The sequence below is a fragment of the Anas acuta genome, chromosome 17, assembly GCF_963932015.1.
Source record: "Anas acuta chromosome 17, bAnaAcu1.1, whole genome shotgun sequence".
In the NCBI taxonomy this organism is placed as follows: domain Eukaryota; kingdom Metazoa; phylum Chordata; class Aves; order Anseriformes; family Anatidae; genus Anas; species Anas acuta.
The window spans coordinates 12,222,560-12,245,648 of NC_088995.1; the positions used below are offsets into that span (position 1 = coordinate 12,222,560).

Genomic DNA, 23,089 nt, shown 5'->3' on the forward strand with positions numbered 1-23,089 from the left:
TTCTTTTCTATCCCCCCCACCCCTCAAAAAAAAAAAAAAAAAAAAAAAAAAAAAAGCAGGCAGGTGTAAATATCAAAATTTTACAGGATGGAAGAAAAATCCTTTTGTGTCCATGTCTCCTACTTATTGTTTCTTCTTGAGGAAAAATTAGTTCATAATTTTTGATTTTCTTATGGACAAGCTCAGCAAGCCTTTGTTTTTAGGTGCTCTGTTAGAGAAGGTGGCTTAATCTCAACACTCACTTTTACTCTTTTTTTTTTTTTGATCAAAAAAAAAAAAAACACCAACAAACATTTACTGGCAAAAAAGATGTATGGGAGATACAGAAGTCCTACTATAAATTCTGCTTTTTTGGCTCTTCTTTTTAATGCCAAAAAGCTTTGAAAAAGCACTTGGAATCCACAGGGGAGAGATAAATTAGACTCCAGCTGACATGACTGAATTTTCAAGTACTGAATATTTTACAGTTAGATTAGATAATGCTAGGTTCCACTAAGCATAGCATCAGGCTCTTTGGGGGTTTTTGTTTTCAGATGCAATTTGAAAATTGAAGCTAGCAGCCAAAACCATAGAATATCTTTCCCTCAGTAAGTGACTCACTGTCTTGCTCAAAGCTGGTGTAAGACTTTTCAGAAAGTTTGGAGAAATTTGACCTTTCCTGGTGTTCCATGTAAGTGATCTCAGTTTCCTGCTTTTTTGATTAAGGTTCACCTTTTTCTCTGGGAGCAGCAGAAAAATAATGCAAAGGGTCACTTTGGGCTGGCCACTTTCTGGCTTGCCGTGATGAGATGGAGCCGCTGTCTCTGCCCCATTAGCAGGTGGCTGTGGATGGGAGGTCCTGTACTTCTCCCCTCCTGGATGATGTGGGAATGTTTCATCCTGCTCCTTCTCCTCATCACCCTCACAGCTGTGCTGGGTGCTTGCTCTTGGGCTGAGAATTCTGCTCTGTTGTGCTGCGGAGATGTATTTGGTTAAGGAACTCAAGAAAATGCAGCTGAATAAATGCATCATTCATTTACTTTGATCTTTTAAATATGGTCACAAATGTTTGAGGCTGAAAACACAAATACAAAGCTGTATGTTTTGCAGTCAGACAACGCAGGTTTATTAGGCTGAGACACATCCTAGAGCATCGTGCTATGAATTCTTTTGGACAGAAACAGGGTGAGGGTGAGTGCCAGACATCTGCTGGTACGGATCAGTGAACTGAGCATAATTTTATTCTACTCTTTATTTTCATTCATGCAGTTTGAAATGGAAAAATAGAAGTTAATTCTGGAAATCTTTCTTGACAATGGTGAAACCTTACAAGCTGGAGTGAGAAGGAGCTGCCTGGACCTTGCTAAGAAATATTTCTCTGCGGCTGCATTGTGCCTCCAGGGCAGCTTTGAGGTTCTGCTCTAAGATAAACCTAATGTGATCTTCCTGGTGAAGCTTTGCGGTTGCTCTGGTGTTGGAAGTGGAATCATGTACCCTCAGTCACATGCTGATAATCTCTTCTGTACAAATGGTGATTCATCTGATCTGTTAGTTTGCTTGATACGGATCTTGCCCCTTCGTTTGAGAAGAGGCAGTGTATTTTTCAGGCTTAGGATTGCAGTAGAAGAGGCTGCTGAGCTGAAGGTCAAACCTTTTTTTTTTCCTTTTCCTTCTAAAAGAAAAGACACAGCACTTATTTCAGTGTTTTAATGTTGAGCTGCCGCAAGGCCCTTGTGCCCTTTACGGGGTAACACCTTTGTAACACGTGACACTGGGGCCATCACTGGGTTACTGGAGCACAAAAATTGGCTGGCGTGACCTTGTGTCACTGCATGTGCTCACGGAACAGCAGCCTGGGAGCGTGTAAAAACATGTTTACTCCTCGACTGGTCCCAAATCCTTTACTTTCATGAGTGTTCTAAATTCTCTTGGATTATTACTTTTTATAGGCTGAATTACTGCTGCTTTCAGCAAGGAAGGAAGGAGTTGGCCCCCGAGGCACTTTGGAGCTCCTCACAGGAGTGCAGTGAGAGAGGTGTTACGTCCTGCTGCGGCATCAAGGCTGTGCATAGTCCTTCAGCAGCAACCACATCAGTATCCTGCTCTTTTTTTTGTGCAGCTTCCTTTCTCAGTCTGCTTTGTCTGAAATGCCGAGATATGAGATCTGTAATCAGTTCACACAAATAATTGCACTGCCTGCTTTTTCTTTCTCCATTTCTGCTCCAATTTTTCAGAACAGTTGCATGTACACCAGCTCTTTTGCTGGTCCTCTTTTTTAATTCCCCCCTACAGAATCATCTGGTCTCTTACATTGTGCTGACACACGGAAGTTTGGGGGGATATTTGCATATATGCCAAGCCTTACGAAATGTGCTGAGAGGTGTAACCTCTGCTTGGGCAAGCTGCTTTCATTTTCTCACCTACCAGTCCTCCTCTAACCTGCCCTCCCTGTCCCTTATGTTTAAGGCACCTTCTGTTTCTCCATCAAAGCAGTTACCTTTTTCATGGCAGTGGCAGTTTGTTGCGCAGTATAGTCACTAGAAAAGATGTCTTGAGTCTTTTCCTTAGCATGCTGAGTCTTTTGGAGGTTGTAGAGTAAAAGGTGGTGAGCAACTGCCATGCACCCACTGCTGCACAGTGAGCAGCGCAGCTCAGCTGCCCCAGGCAGGGATGGATGTCTGTGGCGGGCCAGTTCTAAGGGAAGGAAGAGGTAGGGAGTTTTGTGAGCCTAAACAAGGATGAGGAGGTACTGCTGTATTTTCATGGAATTAGAGAAAGAGAGTAAGTTTAAGGATGTTTGTGCTTCAATTGTTTTCAAGTCACTTTTTCAAGTCGAGGGAAACCTTGTAGGAGTGACAAAATCATATACTGAGTATAATTGCAATTATCACACATACTCAAGAAGACTCTTGCAAGTCTAAGAATCTGTAAATACAGTGGAAAAATTGAATAATTTATTTATGTTAATGCTTGGCATTGGGCAAGGCATGCAGTTGCCTCGTGTTCTCTAAGTGGGCTTTAAGCATCTGCACAAATCGAAACAAAGATAAGAGTGATAAATTCTGCAGAAATGGACCAAATAACATGGTCCTGTATTCAGTGAAAAAGATCCTGCCACCTGCTAGGAGGGGGGCTAGATCCTACACTGTGCCCACCCAGTCTCCTGTAGCATCTCCACACCAGCTTACATGGGCTGTTTGCTGTAGGAGCAGGAGTGGAAGCTGCACTGTGCTGCCAGCATCAATGGGTTCTGGTTCCTCAGCTGGAGGTGGAGGAACCGCTCAGGGTTCAGTGCTACCAACCAGCACAGTGAGAGGTGACAGGCCGTGACACGCGGGGTGCTCCCACAGATGGAGATGTGCTTCATTAAAGCACCAAAGGACTCAGGGAAAGAGAGGCAGGATTACAATTACCCTAAGTTTAGTATCAGATGTGACTGAAATGTCCAACCAAAACTGCCTACCAACTCTGTCAGCATCTCTTGTATATGGAAATAGGCCTCGTGCTGCTGCTAGGCTTTGTCACAAATTGGTGATTACGGGGTGTTTATGGGGTACCAGTCTGTGAGCATCCAGTTTAAGCAACCTTTTTTAAAAGAAAAAGAAAGGGAGAAAAAAAAGGCCTTCTTTCCTGAAAGTGCTGCCAAGCTGCTTGCCTTAGGATGTTTCAGTGTTGCAGGCACCTCAAGCTACTAAAGCTTTTTGAAAATCTTGGCTGTGAAGTCTGAAGCTGTGAATATATAATATGTGATGGCACAAGGCCCAGCTGGAGTCCAAACACATACATACAAAAGCACATGAGAATATGAACAGTGCTAACAAGATATAGATACTGTGCTCTGCTGCTGCTCTCATCCCAACTCCACAAAATGGCAGATGGAGATGAAAAATGTACTTTGCTCGTTTCTTCTAGCCTTAAGGTTAAATTCTGAACTTCACGGGACTTTTCTGGCTTCCTCTGTTTTTCATCTCCTTTTTCAACTTAGTGTTGCCCTTTAGTTTTATTATCATGAAGGCTCCGAGAGATTCTGAATTTTATCTGTGGGGAAGCTTATTTGTTTTTAAATGATTTTGAGTCTGGAAGTTGGGAGATTACAGGCAGCTGTAAAAGAAATTGCCTCCGAAAAAATATGAGTTTCTTGGTTACCTAAAAACCCTAATGGGTTCAAAATAAGCATTTAAGGTATGAGGTTCTTTTAGCAGGCTGATCCAATGGTTTCACACCTTGAGGCTTGTTAAAAAATGAGGGTGACTTGGATTTCTCCATCTCTTGTGGGTTGTCAAATTAGTCAGACGGTGAGCTGGGGTATGATAACACACACGAGCTGCGCTAGGTAACAAGCAAGTGAAGGAGGGCACTCACTGTGCAGCACTGTTTCGGGCAGCTTTGGATCTAGAAATCACACAGCACATGATGAGGGAAGTGGGTTTCACTTCTCTGCAGGCACAGATCAGGCAAGGACAGCTTCAAGGTCGATGGGCAGACTGCGAAGGGGACTCCCAGCCCTGGGTGAGGTCCCCAGACACGACATCACACTCCTCGGGGCCTCTGCTTCTCACTGCGAGCTGCTGAGCACACACGGATGGGGAGAAAGAAAATAGCCGGCTCCAGTGGAAATTTTAGTCCTGCCATTACATTGCCATCATTGGGAAATCCAGGTTGTCAAAGTTTGCTTGTAGGGTCGTACCAACCCTCATTTATTCCAAGTTTTCATTTGATATAAACTTTAATTTGTCAAGGAAGGTGGGAGCAACAGCAAAGGATATGGTTGTCTTAGAGATCTTTTGTTGCAGGAGACAGGTATTAATATAATACTTTTTAATGGATGGTTAAGTTTAATGTGGTTAAGAGATGATCATTTTCCTGTGCTGTGGTTGGGAAGATGATATATATAAAAAGCAGACTAGAAACCCTGGGGAAGTAATTTTTTTCCTATTTTTTTTTTCTTTTCTTTTGCCTTCCCTTTTTTAATTTCTTTTTCTGTATTTCTTTTTTTTGACATGTCACTGTCATCACTTTGCTTTTAGGGAGAGATAATTGTGAAAAGTTTTTAAAATTAAGACATTTCCAAGTTTGCCTTCTAATATTTTCTAAGGAAACTCCGATTGCCTGTGTTTTTCCATTTCAACTTCTGTGCTGTGCTGTCCCTGATAAGAGACTTCAGTGGTTTGAATGAACACCAAAGTACGAGCCTAAAGCAAGAAAACTGGCAAAAAAACAACTCAAGGCTGTTTTTTAATGGACAGTGTTTGTTCCCTTCTACTCTGAATCTCCCACGACTGTGATCAGGAATTCTAAGGACAGGGGTACCTGCCTCGCTCTGCCAGCAGACTGGTGCCAGTACAAACACGAGCTCACAGTGGGTGGAAAAATATTGCATTTGATCTGAGGGATCAAACATGTTGGGGAACCATCTGATCTCAAGGATATCTGCTCCTTCCTTTCCCTACATTATTTTTTAAAGATGCATCCGTAACCAAGCTTTGTCGCTGCTCTATAAACAGCAGATCTGTTAGCAATGCTGAAAGATAAAGAGATAGGTAAAGAAAGAAGGAGGAGGTTGTTTTAGCATTGTTGTATTGTTGTCTGAGTATATATGCCAGGTGTCTGCCAGACCTCTTCCTTCTGATTTGGAGGACCCCAAGCATTAACTGATTTAAAAAAAAAAAAACACCACCAACAACAAAACATACAAAGAATTAACATGCAGGTTATAATAAACTGTTTATTTTAGATCTATAGAATATAGTAGCTTGTTGAGAACCCAAAGCTCCTCTTTTGTGTCCCAGCCCCAGTTCCACCTTGTCTCCTCTCTGGCAGAGGCTGGTGCTGGCTACCTGTGAGTAACTCCACCCTTGGTGCACAGGAGCAGCAGGGCTACCAGGGCAGCACTTTGCCAGTTTAACACTCTCCCAAAGCTGCCAGACAGGGCCTTGAAGAATCTGGTCTGAGATGGACATCCCGTTGCAATGCCTCCTCTGCCTTTGATTTCACAGATGCCAAATTAAAAAATGAATTTTTCCATTTTTTTTCCCTGAAAGCATAAGAATCATTTGCAATTCAAACAACTTGTCTTTTCTTTCAGATTCTTAAAAAATTTCTCTTGATGGAACAACTTCCTGGTCAGCTCAGCCCAGTGACTGTGTGATGGAACTGCAGCATCTGGAAGGTGTGCCCCAGCGACATGGATGCAGCTTTGCAGTCGGTGCTGCTGTGATGTGGATTAGACCAGGTAAGACAGATCACTTTGTGCGCTTTTTGCTTTGAGGATATACACACCATCCAATTGCCTTTATGCTGTTGTACCTGTGTGTGCCTTCCACCTGATAGTAAGTTAATCAGACTTAGAATTGAAGTACTTGGAGCTGAGAGTGAGGCCCCCCTCCATCACCAGGTTTCTGCTGTAACAGCTTGTCTAAATATCCTTTCAGAATGGTATTCATTTATATATTTATAACCCCTTAAAGGAAACAACCTGTACAAATGTTGGCCCACCAACCCTACTTAGATGAAGTATTCCAAAAACCTGCTGAGAAACTCAGCAATTATACTTTTCTATTTGCTACCTAATTCTGCAAAGACTTATTATTGCAGAGCTACCAGTTGTCTTTCCTTATTAAAATGCTATCTGCCTGTTGACAAGCTCATGAGACCCATACACAGTCTCTGGGCAGCTGGGAGCTGAGCAAGCCCTGGCCTGTGGGAAGGGCTGCTGGATTCCCCTGGACCTCAGCACCACAGGTGATGGTGCTCAAGAGGCTGCAAGTACCATCTCTACTTTCTGTCCTTCTTGAACGTCTGAATTTCTTTAGGCATTTGTCTGCCTAAAACTGTTACTAAAGCTATGAATGCATTTCTGCTGCACCTCCATTAGAAACCCAGCACAATCAAGCCAGAGATTTTATTTTATTTTTTTAAAGTCCTTCAAAGGCAAATTCTGTCTGATCAATGTATCAGGGTGCTCAGAAGAGGTTTCACTGTGTGTATAGCACCGTAATTCTCTCTAGCAGCAGTGCGTAGTTGAAAAGGAAAAAGTGTAATTTCCTCAGTCTGTACATAGCAGCACCACACAGTCTACATGGGCTGATTTATCATGGGCTAAAAAGCAGAGGTTTTTCAGTCCTTAACAGTGTGGGCTTCCTGCATAAATCCACCAGACGGTCACTGGACTTTCCAGGTTGCTGTAAAGAACTCACATGCAGGATTTCTTCTTTTTTGTTGTGAACATCAAAAGTTGACTTTCTGACTGCACAGCAGAAATATTCTTTGCTACTTACAAGAGCATAATTTTGTTATGAAATTACTGAAGTCAGCAACTAATTTCACTGCTGTCTCAGACCTCTTTTAAATGAACAGGTATATTCATCAATCATATCCTTGCTGCTTCTGGTACTGGCTTAATCAATATGTGAAGGGGCTATTTAAATGCATTCCAATTACAAACAACAGAAAGAGAAAATGTGTGGATAGGAAAAAAACGGTAGAATGTGAAGTAGAAGTTTTAGAGACAGACATTGAAGTGTGATGTAACTCTGCATTAGGACTTTGTCAATCACTGAGAGTGAAGGATCGTTTACTGTTACCCTTCCATCCAACACTTTCATGATGCCTGCCTGTGAAGGGATCACTTTGTGCTAAGCGCCAATAGTACACGGCTGTCTTAAAGGGCAAGGGAAACACAGACACAAACACAGTACTCTGCGATGGCCCTCAAATGCTCGGATGACAGGTGTCTTGCTCAAGAATTCTGTGTACCCCAAAATGGCCCAGAAGGGGATGAAATAGGATCTTTGGAATAGTCACATTGTGCCGGATCTCTTAGACTTCACCATTTCTCAATATGTATGAGTATTTTGTTAATGTAAATGCAATATTGTGCACTTATTACAAGGGACAGATTTTGTATCTGTGCATTGGTCACAGCTGAACTCTACTAATGGCTGCCAGTACAACCTCCTGGCCACAATAAGTGAGACATTTTAAAATCCTGGTATTGAAGGAATTACTGTGCAGTGATGCTTAAGCTAAGAGGAATGAGAAAACCTCATTCTGATACTGGATGGTGCTCTAAGATAACTCATCTCCTGTCGGCTGGATGACTCTGGGCTTATGTGGCTTTAGCAGAGTGTCGTTGCGGAGATGAGAGCTGGGGTCAGACATCATTGAGACTTCACAGTGGATCAGCCTGGTGTTTTGGTCTGCAGTACCAGACCAACAGTACCGAGCTGGACATATCTTGTGAGCTCTTTAAATGGAGCTTAACTTCTTCTCTGCTTTTACAGCAGCTGTATTTTTACCAGCACCTGTTGCTACAAAGCACAGATAAAGGATGTTGCCTGATATTTTGGTTCAATTTAATATGTGACATTAAAAACTTGACATTGAAACAGCCACATTTCTCCACAGAATGGTTTTGCTCAGGGCTTTAGACCTTCCTGTAATTTACCAGCGCTCTGCAATACATACCTGAGGTAACTTGGATTAACAGCATGTATTTATGGCACTAGCTTTGTGTCTCTAATCTGAGAAACAGTCCCTCCTGCAGCAGTGGGAGTCTGCCAGTGTGAGGGGCTTCAAGGTATGTCCTCACAAAGAGGCGCACCCAAACGTGTTGCTAAGAGCTCAGAAGTAGCTGCAGTCTGCTGGAATGCCACAAAAATGAAGAAGGATGCAAGGCATTAAATAATTGATGATAGCTGGTCTTATAGAATTTTTTAATACTACCCGGTTAAAATTCAAAAGGCCTGTAGGGTTTTACCCATCAGTGGAAAGTTAACATTGATCTTTGTATTCCCTTTTTGCAGCACTGAGGACATTTTTGTTGTTTTTATTGACTTATTTTCTACTGTCAGCTTTTAGTCTTAAGCTCCATAAGAATGAAGCAGCTCACACATACTTGAAGACAAAAACTACTAGTCACTAAAAATGTGGTTATCATTTGTTTTAGAAAATGAATTAGAAACATAAGTCAGTGCTTTTCTATTGTGATTCATTTTACAGAAATATATATTCAGGCTGTGATTTTGTCAAACTTCACTCAGAACAGTTCCCAAATCAGTTCGATATAAGCTTTGTGTGCAAGCTCAGTGGTGCAAGAGTGAGACACAAAGTTCTTGCTTGAATGATGCTTTTGTCTCTACCTCTTTGTGTTTAAAACTCCCTACCTACACAGTTAACAAAACAAAGGCTTAGTAAATTTTTCTCTTTAAGTGTGCCAGTTAAAAGTCACATTTATTTATTTCCACCTGTGAAGGCACATGTACAGGCAATGTACTTGCTTAGTCACAAAATCTGATAAATCCCGTATTAGTTGGAGCATGTGCTTTTACAACTAGATATATTTCTTTTAAAAAGTCAAAAGACACCTGACTATTCACAATGCCAAGGTGTCTCTTCTGGACGTTGTGTAGCACAGCCACTGCATCTTAAAGAAACCTGAGGTTTGCAGATCAGCTTCCCTGCAGCGGATACAGCAGTGAATCAGTATATTAAATGTATCTTTCTATATTTAGATATAGATGCCAGTGCTGGAACAGAGATGATCACAAAGCAAGTGCTTAGGTAATTCTGATTCCTAGAAATGCAAGCCCAGAAGCTCATGACACCCTCTTGGGAAGCTTCCCCAGCCTAAAAATTGCTTTCCAGTTTAGAGAGTGTAGGCAAAAATCCCCAGAAATCAATCTCTTACTGCCACTGATTTCCTCATAAGGTGACTGCAAAGGAAAACTTAAAATTTACAGCTCTCTTCAAAGACTAAAACCTAGCTCACGTGTCAGGAAAACAGTTTGAAAAATTATGTACAATAATACAATAATTTGTTGACTCCTTTCTTAACCCTACATTAATATTAAAAACTTAGTCAGCTTTGGAGCTAGTTAGAATTGCAACCCTGTTGTGTTTGAAAGAGAAATAATTGATTCCAATGCAGTGTTGGGCCTGATATTCTTGAGTTATGGTTGCATCCACACTACTACTTTAGTTTGGATCAGGAGCGTGCTTTTGAAGTAAATCTCCCAATCTTTTTCACATACTATAATTCACACATAATTGAATAGGAAGACATGCTCCAACTGCTAAGGGGAGCTCGGTCTGTGGGATTAGTCTAGAGCTTAATCTGGAAGAAAACAATGCTGAAACATAGACAGGACAGGCAGGCAGCCCTCAGCACAAACCAGTCACTCATACAGGGCAGTCTTGGTTCTTCTCACAGTGTGCAAGGATGCAAACCTTGTGCTGAATTCATTCTTGCAGTTGGCTTCCCTTCCATCTCTGCTTGCACGGTGCAACTGCAGCCTCGTCGCACTACTGACCCTACACCACATGTAGGGTCTGTTGGCTTGTGTTTGACCTGCAGAGCCACCATGTCAGCAGACACAGGGTTAGAGAGCCACCACTTAGTAGAAGATGGCAGCAAAAGGGGCTCTGCTGCTGCCACTAATACTTCCTTGCCTTCTGTATGTGGTAATAAACTGGCCCTGAGTGACGTGAGATCCAGGCTAAGTGAAGACATCTCTTGGTAGTATTTGTCCCACATGCCATACCTCAAGTCCTTTTTGTTTCCTTTGGAAAAATGTTTGGGGCTGCTTTTCTTCTATTTGTGTATACTTTTAGTATCTGATAAAATCAATGCCTCTGAGGAAGGATTCATTTTTCTTCAGTAGGGTACAGCTCTGCAAGACCCTGGGCTGGCAAAACAAAACTAATACCAAAATATTCCCTCCTACTGCTTCTCCTAAATCCCTGTTGATCTGTGGGGGACAGGAGAGCAGAATTGCTCCCTTCAAAGACAGGAACATTCAGATGAAGAAATTTTAAAGCTGCACGTTTGTTTCAAATGGATTCTATTTAGCTTGACAGTAGAAGAGCCACAGGGCTGAATTTTATTACACATTTGTGCAACAGGCATTAAATGGTTCATGTTAAGAATATATTAGATTGTTTTCTTTTTTTTTAAAAAAAAAAAAACAAAAACAAAAAACAGACACCCTCAGAAAGAACAGATACAGAAAATGAGGAGTATTCCTGTGAGGTTTTTGTGCGTTTAAAATCTGAAGATTGAAAAAAGAAAGAGCTGAATGTAATATAAAGAGTTTCATCAACTCTCCTGTCTGAGCTGCTTCCACGTTTTTTAGTGTTTTGCCAATTCAGAAGGGCACTTGCCTTACTTCAGAGTGCTGACAGTACTGTCCTTGCTTTGGTGTTTGTCACGGAGCTGCTGGACCAAGGCCTTCACGAAAAAGCTGGCCAAGGTAATGCTCTCAGGGTGGTGTGAGAAATCCACATAGTGCAGCAGTCCTGAAGGAGTAGGGTGTCCTCCCGTCTTTCTGCAGCCTCTTTGGTTCAGGTATCCTCACATGTTGTCCCTTGTTAAAGGTGAGAAACCTGCCTGTTGATGTCAGTGAAATGGTGGAAGTGGATCTAGCTGAACAAGGAAGTGGGTAAAACGTGCTGTGTTATAACTCCCTGACTTCAGTTTGAATTAAGGGAGTTTTTTTCACTGCAGGTGAGTGCAGCATTCATGCACCTTTAACAACAAAAGGAAAAATATTTCTACTCAATATAGGTGTGAGGAAGTTTTCTTGCTGTTGTCCTCACAGTAGTAACGTTAATGCTGTAGCGGAGTCTTCACGTTTGTCACTATTTGGTTGTTTTCAAGCCTGGATTATTTGAAGGATTTTTGTTTCGTATTCTCCTGCAATAGCAAGGAAATACTTTCTTCAACACTGCAGCAGAGAGAGCGTGCTCTGACCTGGGGAGTCATAGCAAGGCAGCTGCACAGATTGCTAATTGTGTTGCCTATAATCAGCTGCATTTCATAGGCAACTTATAGCCTGCGTTCTTCTGTTCCCATCTGGCATTATGTACGCATTCCTTCATTTCTCCTTCTGCCTTTTAGCCACACAGTATTAACTATATTATGGATGCCAGAGTGGAAGAATGCCATCCTTGGGAACGTGTGTGAGGGATTGGCAAAGAGCAAATGATTGGCATTAATCATGCTACAATTAGATCTCCTTGTTGGGACTTCGATATGTCTTTGGGTGTCCAGGTTAACAAGCTGCCAATTTCTTGTCATCAGCAAGCTCTGTGCTCATTAGTATCTAGCCTTCTCAACACGTGTTTGCTTTTTCAGCATGTTAGAGAATAATCCAGGATATACTATCCTGTATGCTTTCTATCAGTCTTATACACCCTTCATTGACTTCCTTGTGATAACAGATTGGTTCCCTGGTGTCAAAGTTAGTGGTGCTGGAGCTATACAGACAGGTTATCATGGTTCCCTTGGCTTATGGACATACTTGAGAGCACTGAAGTTCAGAGGACCAAATAAAGTGTGGGTTCATCTATTTAGTTCCACAATAATCCCTGAGGCAACGTTAGTGGGGAGGCTGAACAGAGCAAAGGCCCAAGGAAGGCTTCACAAGGTCCAAAAGTAAGTGATGGCCTCCCCATCCAGCAGTCTTTAACTGCAGCCAGGTGCCTTTCTGAAATACAAACTTGGGGCAAATACATGTTCTTAGAGCAGTGTGGGAGCAGTTCAGTAAAACAGAACAACCTTGCCTGTTCAGAACAGGTGGTTTAGCCTAGTCTCAACTCTATGTATTAATAACACTAAAAGAGAAGGTGATACCTTCCAGTGCTGTAGAGAAAGTTTCCTCGCAATAACTTTCCTGGAGCACCCACAGTGCCATACTTGAAGAGTAATTTTTAATCTTAGCAGATTCTGAATCAGCCCGGATCCGCTGTGAAGCAAGAAGCCAACGTGACTCATGGTTTTGCACTGGAGGTGTCTCAGAGCAACGCTGTTTTGACAGCAGCAGCATGGCTTTTGTATTATCCTTTGCTTTATCAGAGGACTTGTATCTTAGGTTTGTTATTAAGACTTCATTTCACTATCTGCAAGCCTTGTCAGGTTGTGACCATTTGCTCATACGAGTGGCTTACAGCAGTTGACAAATGCCGTTATCTAGACTGGATTATTTTCAGAGGCCTTGTGCGGGTTCTGTCAAAGTTGTGGAACTGGGCACAGATTGTGCAGGCATAGACAGGTCTAAATATGTTACTCCTATCTTGACATCTTTATCCAGAATAAAGGTTTGCCAATATGAAGATCTACATGAGCTTTAGCACTATTGCAGACTTACAGCAATGGCCTTAAAATGTCTGAATGTTGTTCCTTTGCCTGATGTCCCCTCATGATTGTTTTATAGTTCCTCTTGTTTGTCTTACAAACAGAAGTCTGCAGTTGTTGCTGTGTTCTGGGAGCCACAGGGCCATTTAGTAGCATGGCCTTTGTCCTGAGAAGCTTGGTGTCCTGGAAAACAGGTTAGAGAGTGAAGTGGGCACTACCTGTGCATGACTGAGGGACACAGGTGTCCCATGCGGAAGCTAGTAATTAACTTGTGACCTCCAGGATTTTGATAGAGGATCTTCTTTAAAGGACCTGTCTTTTTCTCTGCTATAAGCGAGCTTTTTTTTTTTTTGACTCATTTGTACTGGCTGTTTAGTGACAATGGGCACACAAAGCCTAGAAATAATGTCAGATATATGCTTTCCACAATTTTGTTTTGTGGCTGGACCTGGCTTTGGAATAAATGTGATGGAAATGATTGTAACATCCTTCTGAATCTAAGGCATAGCTAAGCACCAAGTTTTAAAGCATCCTCTAGAACTTTTTTTTTCCTAGAAACTTGTATCTGCAGGATGTGTCTGTATTAGTTACAGTAATTGCTTCAGGCCTCAGGCATGCTTCTTCAAGTCTTTGTTCACAAAACCAGCACCTGAACTTTTACATATGCACATTCTGGTTGCACAATCCAGAACCAGTCTAAAACTGAAGTCCTTTATTTATCTGGATGGGTAGCACATTTCAGCAGGCTACTCTAACTTACCTGTCCTGTTCTGACACAGATGAAAACTGAAGAAAACCAGGCTGCAAATAAACATGCTCTTCTTATTCCTGGAGAACCATCGGCTGCGCACAGATGGCCATAGGAAAGAGTAGGCACTTCAGGCTTCTTAATGAAAAAATGAAGGAACACGCTGGTTCCTGTTCCGAGTGATTCATTTGTTCAGCTACACTTGTCTCCTACATGCACTTTATATGCTTCTCAGCGTTGTGTGATACTTAACAATAAGCATCTATTGCCTATTCAATCTCTTAGTCATGGCAGAATGAAAAACAAATCTGAACTCTATCCCTCTTCCATCACCAAGCTCATTTCGTCTTGGCATTCAGTGGACCCTAGAGGAAAGAGCGGAGTGACTTGGTCATACTGGAGCAGTAACAAATCAGGTGGGATCTCCACATGTGATAGTCCAGGAGGGTTTGAAGCCGTGCATCTGCTTTAAAGAATCAAGCCTCAGAATGAATTGACAGTCATGTCAGATGGGCTGTACTGAGCTGCTTGAGCAGGTGATAAAGCAGTTGCAACACAGACAGCTCCTCTGAATGTCCCAGCATTGTGTGAGGCCAGTTGAATCTGAATAGGAGCTGGGTGATGCTATGTCTGTGCTGTCTGGCCAGCCACGAGATATGGCCTAGATTTAAACTCAGAAATGTTATTAGCTCTTGGAGAGAGCTGATGAACAATTTAAAATAATTAAGCAAAGGAGAAAGATTTAAAAATTCAGAAACCTGTGATTTATTTTACTGAAGGATTTTTAAAATTTTTTTAAAGAAAGACTATTTATGTTCTCTAGCATCATAAACTTGATCTATTTTATTGTACAAATGTTTAAGTAGTCTTTTTGTGAAGAAAATACAAGAAAAAATGTTACTGTACATCATAGACTTAATTATTTGCCACAGAATTGCCAATATCTCATTTTTATATGTTCAATTTTTTGAAAGGTTCAGAAAATACATAAAAGCCAGTGAGTGCAGCATTACTTCTATGGCTGCTTATCATCAAGCCTTACTTGCTTCAATGGGAACAAGATGAAATTTGAACAGAAAGACAGCTGTACTACCTGTCACTGAATGATATTTGTTACTGTGTACGTTCTTACTTTACTACAAATGTCTGCATGGGAAATGCTGTGAGATGCAAGCAAAGCACATGCAAATTGTAGATGAAACCATGCAAAACAGATTTTCAAAATTAAATATGACATGCTATGATAACTTCTTTGGTACTGAAGGAAAAGCGTGCAACAAAATGCAGAAGACTGAATAATTCATTTGTTGATCATTTGCATTGCAGCGACAGAAAGTCCTGGGAAAGGAGGGCATCATGCAAAGTTCAGCTCAGGTACAGAATGAAAAATTCCTTCCCTTCAAAGCCCTTGCAGTCCTGCTGTCTGTGCCTGGGAGCCGGCAGTGGATTGGTCCCTGGCTGTGTGTTGAAACTGCTGCTAAAATAAAATTCAGCTTCTCACATTCTAGAAACAAAATTCAGAGGTTTAGAAGTTTTCCAAATATTTGATTCCAGCTCTCTCCATTGCACCGAGGGGCTAGTTTGCTCTGTGCTCTTTCCGTTGCTAGTTTTTATGGACAGACTCAACATCTTCCTGTCTTAATTATAGGAGTCATTAGAAGGGAAGATCAATACTTAGGATAATAAAACTACCCAGATAATTAGAATAATAAAGCTCCAAAGATAATGAAAGCAATTAAACTACTTTTCTGGGTGGCATGAGGATATGGAGTAATCTTGGTAGATCTGGCATGTTGATTGTAATGAAATTGACTTTGACCTCAGAATTTCAAGCAAGGAACAAAAAAATTTAATGCTAAAAAAAGCATTAATTGAACGTTTTCTGTCATCGTCTTTTGGTTTGTAAATGTCTGTTCACCTGAAAAAATATTTAATTCATTGTCTTCAGGGTCAGATGGTGATAATCTACTTTTCCCTTTTGTAATGCAGGCAAGAGAATCTCACCCACAACCCGAGCTTTAAGGCTTGTAATTTCTGGTGACAGATGCACCTGCCAATACAAGTTAAATTTCAAAAGGCCTCAGAGATCTTTCAGGTTCCTCTAAGTGGGGACCAGATACTAAATAAGCTCAATTTCTAAAGCTCACTGCAAGTCAATTGAAATGTGTGATTTTTCTTGAAGTCAAAATGATCTTTTGGGAGTTGTTTAATAAAGTGAAATAGTTGAGCTCATCTTCCACCTCCTTTTTCTCCTATTTATACTGTCTTGTGATTATAAAATGAGCAGTCTGCCTAGGCTTCTCCAGCCCCTTTCCTGTTGAACCAGGTAAAAACTGGTGTAAAACTGGTGAGATCCTGTAGAGATGTGGAGCACCTTGGTGTGGCTCCTATCACAAAAGCTTGTACTTTTTTTCATCACTTCTGTGTTTTTTTTTTTTTTTTTTTTTACAGTTCTCCAAATGGACTTGTTATTTTTTATCAGCTTTTTTTTCTTTTTTTTTTTTTTCTCCCAAATTCAACCACTTTCGTGAAAATAACGTCAGTCTGGATGTGCTGAGATATGCTGGTAGAAGACAAACATTTGTGGCTGAAGTGGTGAAGGGGAAAAGCAAAGTAGTTTTTCCCTGTAAAAGCTTTGCCTGACAAGGGCTCCTGCTGGGCCTTGGTTGTTTGTGTTCAGTTTTTTGCTTCCCTTCGAGCCAGCACTATATCTTATTTATGAAAAGCTGAACCTGGGTATTTCACTGGGCAGTGATGAACCATCCCTGGCACTCTGGCCAGCCACTGCTGCATGTGGCTGCATACTGGGACTTGCAAAAACAGGAGGAAGACAACTCACATGTCATCCCAGTGGCTGTTCCCTCTGTTTTGACGCCAAGTAGGAGTAATACTGCAGAGAAGTAAAAGAAAGTTAGGAAAGGTTTATTGTGCAGTCCTGCTGAAAAGGTGCTTGTGTGAGCAAAGAAAGTAGAATAAATTCAAGTTCCTATTAGTGCAACTGTAAGAAAAGTAAAATTGATGGTTAGAGCCCTTAAGAAAGCTTTGGTGTATCAAAATCCAATTTGGGGATGAAATGTTAACCGGGGGAACTGGAAGCAAAAGATGTGTTTGTGTGACTTGATGAAAGAGCGCTCTTGACCTGTGGTCAGAAGCAAAACATTGAGCTGCTGGTGTTGCAGATTTGGTTTTAATTCTGTTTTGGTTTTATTTTATGTTACATTTTGTTTTATGTTATATTATTTGCTGTTCTCTGGTTAAAAAGAATGCATCCTTTCCCCTCACAAAAAGAAGAGCTTCTTTTTGCAGAGAATTACTTGAGGATTTGTGACCGTGGAACAGTGGATCAATACTTGTTTGCAAAAAGCTTCAGTTAAAGTGGGACAAGTGGAGATTAGCTAGATGATCTGCTGGTTGTCCGTCACTATAGATTTCTTGTTGTTCACTGGAGAGGTTTATCTTGCCCTCCCTGTTCAGAGCCAAGAAGTGATCTGAGATGAACTGTGCGGCTCAAAGAAATTAAAAATAAAAGCTGCAGGTGCCCCAGCGTCGATTGCAAAGAAAGACGTGTTCGAGGGAGCAATGTGGGGCAACCTTGAGCTTGTTTGTGCTGTGGATAAACTTCCCCTGCTGAAATCTCTCCTTGCATCAGAGGAATCCTAAGTAAGCAGAGGTTACAGAGCTGGCATGAGGTTAGTCAACCTCCAGTTCTGTAGTGGCTGCATAGAAATGGCCCAAAAATAGTGAGAAGACTCCAGTCTTCTAGTCCTCTGTGTTTTTTTGTTTATATATATATATATATATGTATATATATATATATATAATGGTGTGTGTGTGTTTTTGTTGTGTTTTTTGGTTGGTTGGTTGGTTTTGGTGGCTGGACCCTTGTGCCCCAAGTAGAGCTGTGTTTAGAGGTTTAACCTTGTGGCTCTCACTGTGGGAGCGAAGGTGGTAGAGGATTTCCTCTGAGAGTCAGTAATGCTCAGGTGGGAGTGAATCATGCAATATTTTTAATCTGACATTCTAAAACTTCCATACAGTCATTTTTGTACCAGTTGGATTTGTTCCAGTCTTTGTTTGTGTTTCAACAGGGGATGGCAGGACTCTGTGTTTTTTTTCAGTGACATAGATGTATTAAGCAGAAGCGTCTAATTATCTTTATTGATTAACCTTACCTTATAAAGAAGTAGTGGCTCACTAGAACAGTCCATATTCTGTACACTGCAGAAAGAGAAAATGATTAATTTACTCCCTGCTTTCTACTGCTCTGTATGCTATGAGAGTAAGTGATGGATAAGGGACAGCCTGCACTGTCTTGGGTCAGCACAGCAGGTCAGATTCATTATTTACCTTCTGAATGTAGAGTGAGAATTTTGTCCTCTTGCGAATCATGACCCCAATTCACTTGTTTACAGGAAGAGGTGGATTTGGACACACAGCTTTGTTCTGCCTTGGATTTGTATACATACAGCTAGATATACAGAGCTGTAACAGGGAAGTAGGACCTGCGACTTCTGAGATGAATTAGAAAAGCTTTCTGCTAAAAGTCCATAGATCTTTACTGTTTGTTTCTTTACTTTTCAGACTGTCCTTTGCTGTGACGATAAGAAAAATTGACCACAGCCAGAGTGCTATGTGCTTAGGCCTCTTATTTTTGTCAGCCAGTACTGTCCTGCTTTCTGCCTTGTGATCCACCAATTGTTCATCTTCCATTATGTTTGGAGCAAAGCTCTTACGTTGGCATGTATTTGTAAGCCTCTAGCACATGAAGATCCTGGTTTGAAGCATCCTAAACACAGTCAAATGGTGCAGTCTGACATTTAGCTGACTTCACATATGTCTGCATGGGTACCGTATGTGGGTACGTATGGTTTCTGTCCACATTTGGAGACGTGTGTCTTACAGAAGTCAGACAGGAATGCTCATAGTACATTTAAGCTGTTAGTATATTGTTATATTTATTGCAATGCAAACAAAATGATGTGAGCAATAATCGATGAAATCCCAGAAACAAAAATGGTAACCCAGGAATTCTCTTGGCCAGTGTCATGTTGGCTGAGAGATACAGATTTCACAGTATTCCTTGGTTTATTTTTCAGCCTCCCCTTTGGTCCATCATCTTCCCATGCATTATCTGTAGGGTGTAGGCTTTTTCTGCCCAACACAGTAGGTTTCTCCTCTAGGCCTTTCCTATTGCTTTTTCTTGCTTTTTCTTCTTCCACCTTTTGAGGGTTTTTTGTTTGTTTGTTCGTTTGTTTTGTCCTAGAAACAGCCTAACTTGTGTTTGTCTCAGATGGAGTTATCTTCTTATTTTGCAATTCTGACTGTGTTGCACATTAAGAATGGCTTCCTCCCCCCCAGTCCATCCAATCAAGCCCCTCCACTGTAATAATTTTGTTTTTGCCCTGCTGTCATCTTCCTCATACTTCTGAATCACTATTCCCTTCCACTTTGGCCTTAGGGGGGCTGGTGTACTGCAACCACTGTTGCTCCAAATACTGCAGTCTCCTGGAGGTCTGGCTGTTCCCCAGCATCCCAAAACACAGTGAGGGGTATGGAATGTGTTTGTGTCCACTTTCTGTGGGAGGGGGAAAGAAATACTCTTCTGATAAGTCAGATTCTTTTTGATATTGGTAAGATAAATGTGATGGAGTTGATTTTGCCTTTGAAATATTTCCCTTTTATTATATCACACAATACACTGACATTTTAATGTGTCATGCTGCTGTTTCAAAATTCAGTCATTTTGTGTGACACATCCTTCTCAAAACAGCTTGTTTTTCACTGGTCCAAGCAGTGTGATTAAATGTTGCAGGTTACATGGAATAGCACTGAGACAGCTTGGCTGGTGCCTTTCTGAGCTTGGTATTCCCAACTGCTCCCAGCCAGAGCAACACTGGTTGGCTTTTCAACACACCACTTCCTTCCTGGGACTGAAATCACTAAGTAATGCTCCCACACGTGTTTATAGTACAGCTCAGGCAGCACAAGCATATGCTGAGTGTGTGACATGCGCTGCCTTATTTATGCTAGCTGTGGCTAGTACATGATCACGAATACAAATGGGCTGTCTCTGCTATTGCACAGGAGCTGTGCAGCAAACCCATGTTTCAGTCTGGTAAATCATGATGTAACAAGCTGGTGGTGGCGGCTTGTTTTTATTTTAATTTTAATTTTGAGGATGCTGCTTAGTGGTGATTTTCTGTATTTTGGGAACTGATGCCTATAGACACGATCAAGGAGCTGTCTCCACAGCACACGTTACATCTGCTTAGCAGCTTTTATCTGTTGTCCAGAATAGGTTTTTTGACTCTTAAGGAAGCATGAACACTAAGTTCATGTTGATACAATCCTGATACGATTCCTGACGTAGTCCAATTCATGCGTATCTTGCTTCGTTTTTGTGTTACATTTATTTCAATGCATATACACAAGTATGAGATCATAAGATTGAGTGATAAAGTGATAAGCAGTGAATTAATTGTATTTATCACAGATCCTGCATGTAAGTATTACTCTATATGACAAATCTTGTGTGCTCTACTGACATGAGAAGTAGCACTCGTGTGACCAAAGAATAACAGGAATTTTCCTTCTGTGGAGGGAGATGCTAACCTGACTAGCATTGCTGATAACATATTCACTTGCTTTCAAGTCTTGATTATGGAGGACAGCTGTGTGTGTGTTTTTCCCCATCTATTAAAAGAGAGAATTTTTGGGTTTCATCTTCTGTTTTCCAAATTTAATCCACAACATTTGTTCTAGATGATTGTATCAAGCAGTATAAAGTAAACTTGTGCTAGATTAAAAGCTATTTTATAGAGTTTACACTTTGCCAGTTTTATAGACTAACATAAAACATAAAGGTATCTTGGGATTTTTTGTTCCTCCACAAGAAATTGAAGATGTTTTTTTAGCTGCTTGAAAACAGAACGCCGCGATGTGAATTAGTAGCACAACCATTTTCATCATGTTAATGCTACTCTGTGGGGCAAATTCTGCCTCTTGAGGGCCACCTGAAATTTTGTAGTATTGGAATAATTATGTTCAATTACAATGTGTAATCCAGGGCTTAATTTAATCCATGGATAAAACATGTGCTTTGTCTTCATCTTCACTACCCAGCTGTTAAATGAAACAGAAGGGAAACATTTATCACTGAGGAAATTTGTTTTTGAAAAGTTCACGCTATAGCTTTGTATCAGACAGCTTGTGTAAGTTGAGGGTCTGTAAGTTTCGTTAACGGGCCTTTTACTATGTGGGTGGCTATCCAATGTGCATAGAAAGCTTGGGTGGCACTCTCCACCATTCCTCCAAAGACAGATGCTCCCAAAGACTGGCAGGATGGGAAGGCTCCTCATGGAGCATCCCATAGAGACCCTGGACAGTGTCTCTAGAGACACTGGAAACCCTCTCAGGGTCTGTCTGCCCCGTTTTGCCATCACATCTTTCTGCAGTCTTTATATTGCACAGGACAAAGCATCACTATTGATTTTTACAGCTTGATGAATTTTATTTCTGCCTTCTTGCAAGATCAGCATAAAGGGAAAAAATCACAAATCGTTGCACAGTACTTGGGGAAATTTTCAGACTTCATGAGAGTTCTTCACTTGTCTCTCTGAAATGTTAAAATGTGGTTTGCACCATCCCAGTGCTAATAATTTTTTCTCCTGAAACAACATTGTTGAAAACAAACTGTTGGCTGGTTTGACCACTTCCAGCATGGAAAATCAAACTGTCATGAACTATTGCCTGTGCTTTTCATCTGTTGAGTGAAATAGGAACACCCACCAGTTGCTCTGGCTGGCGGGGCTGAGGTAGAAGTTATTGAATACAGCCACTCTGAGAGGTGCCTTCATCCCATGATCCTGCAGGGATCTTCCTGAAGTCAGCATGAGCTTTGAGTCTTGGAAACCTCAAAACCATTTCAATTAGAGAAGGCTTTATGCTGCATGGCCCAGGCTGCCATTTTATGGCCTGGGAAAGCATGGGCAAGACTGATTTTTAGCTGGCACTTCACTGGGTAAAGGGGAAACCTGTGCTGACATGTAAACATACCTGGTATTCTTCCTGAGAGAACAGCTGGGGGTGGGGGGGCACGACACAAAAGAGGAAAAACCTTCCCCCAAACTATAAATTAATGGATCAAATATTTCTAAATGAAATTGGAACAGCGTCTGTGGTTGTATTATCTTTTGCCATGCAGGGCTGTCTTTGAAAGGGAAAAAAGCTTAGTGAAAAGTAATTTCAGAGCCTTGACTGCTTTTTGATTACAATTTGGGATTACTGTTTTAATCACCGCTTATCAACTAATACCACAAACCTCAGAGCATGACCATCTTTCTCAGGGGAAGACAGATTTAAAAGCCAATTTTCAGCAATCCCTCCTCTTTCTCCCAAACTCTTCCAACAAATACAGAAGGATAATAATCTGTGATATTACAAGAGACCCTAAGCAATGCCTCAAACTCTCTGCATTCTCAGATTCCTTCTGAATTTTCTTTAGCATTGTGGAAGTATTTTTGTTCAGCAGAAATATTGTCATGTGTCTAAGCAAGCTCTTGTTTCAGGCCAACCTGAGTACAAAATACCAAGAACGCTCTCCCTTTAACAGGCAGACGATGGATTTTACACATGCAAACTTGTCTAGATGTAAGTTCATTCATGAGCTTTGAAACGTATACTTGACATGATATTTGCAAGCAAATAGGTAATGCAAAGTGGCTTCATGTGCAGGCTAAAACACTCGCAGAGATCTGTCTGAGCTTGCAAATATATCCATAAGAGAGACTGGAGTTAAAAGTGGATTTAACTCAGAGATAGCAATGGTGCCTGGTTCTGCCACTACAGGAGCTGGTGCCAGCCCTGGGGCTGAAGCGGGGCGGGGGAAGGAGGGAGCCCTCGGTTTCTGCTGTGCATCAGGCGGGCCGTGGCTGTAAGGGGTTGCAAGGAGAAAGCCCCCTGTTCAAAACATGTTAGTGCGGTGCTCAGGAAGGAGGTGAAGTGGCTAACATTAACCCTGCACCTTTCCGTTGTCTTCGCTTTGGTGACTGTCTCACAGTAGTGGTGTGAGCCTCTGCCACAGGGTACGTAGTGCACTTAGCTCCTCCAGGCCCCAAGTGCTGCACTATTTAACAGTGAAGACAAAGCCTCCCTCTACACTCTGAAGAGCTTCCATCTAACGAAGGCAGATGGACTCATTCTGACCACAATTAGCTCGTCTGTGTTATTCA

The 23,089-nt window shown here is 41.5% G+C and overlaps 1 protein-coding gene and 1 long non-coding RNA gene across 18 annotated transcripts in view; both read left to right on the forward strand.

Moving 5' to 3' along the window:
• Nucleotides 1-23,089, forward strand: part of GALNT9 (polypeptide N-acetylgalactosaminyltransferase 9) — a 428,403-nt gene that overhangs the window by 219,287 nt on the left and 186,027 nt on the right. For all 13 annotated transcript variants that reach the window (XM_068653695.1, XM_068653698.1, XM_068653697.1 and 10 more), the window contains one exon: nucleotides 6,065-6,211. In XM_068653695.1, the coding sequence (XP_068509796.1) occupies nucleotides 6,127-6,211 (85 nt within the window). In that variant the 5' untranslated portion in view covers nucleotides 6,065-6,126. The remainder of the gene's footprint in view (nucleotides 1-6,064; nucleotides 6,212-23,089) is intronic.
• LOC137841129 (uncharacterized) overlaps nucleotides 1-23,089 on the forward strand; it is a 357,202-nt gene that overhangs the window by 49,871 nt on the left and 284,242 nt on the right. The gene's annotated exons all lie outside the window — the stretch shown is intronic.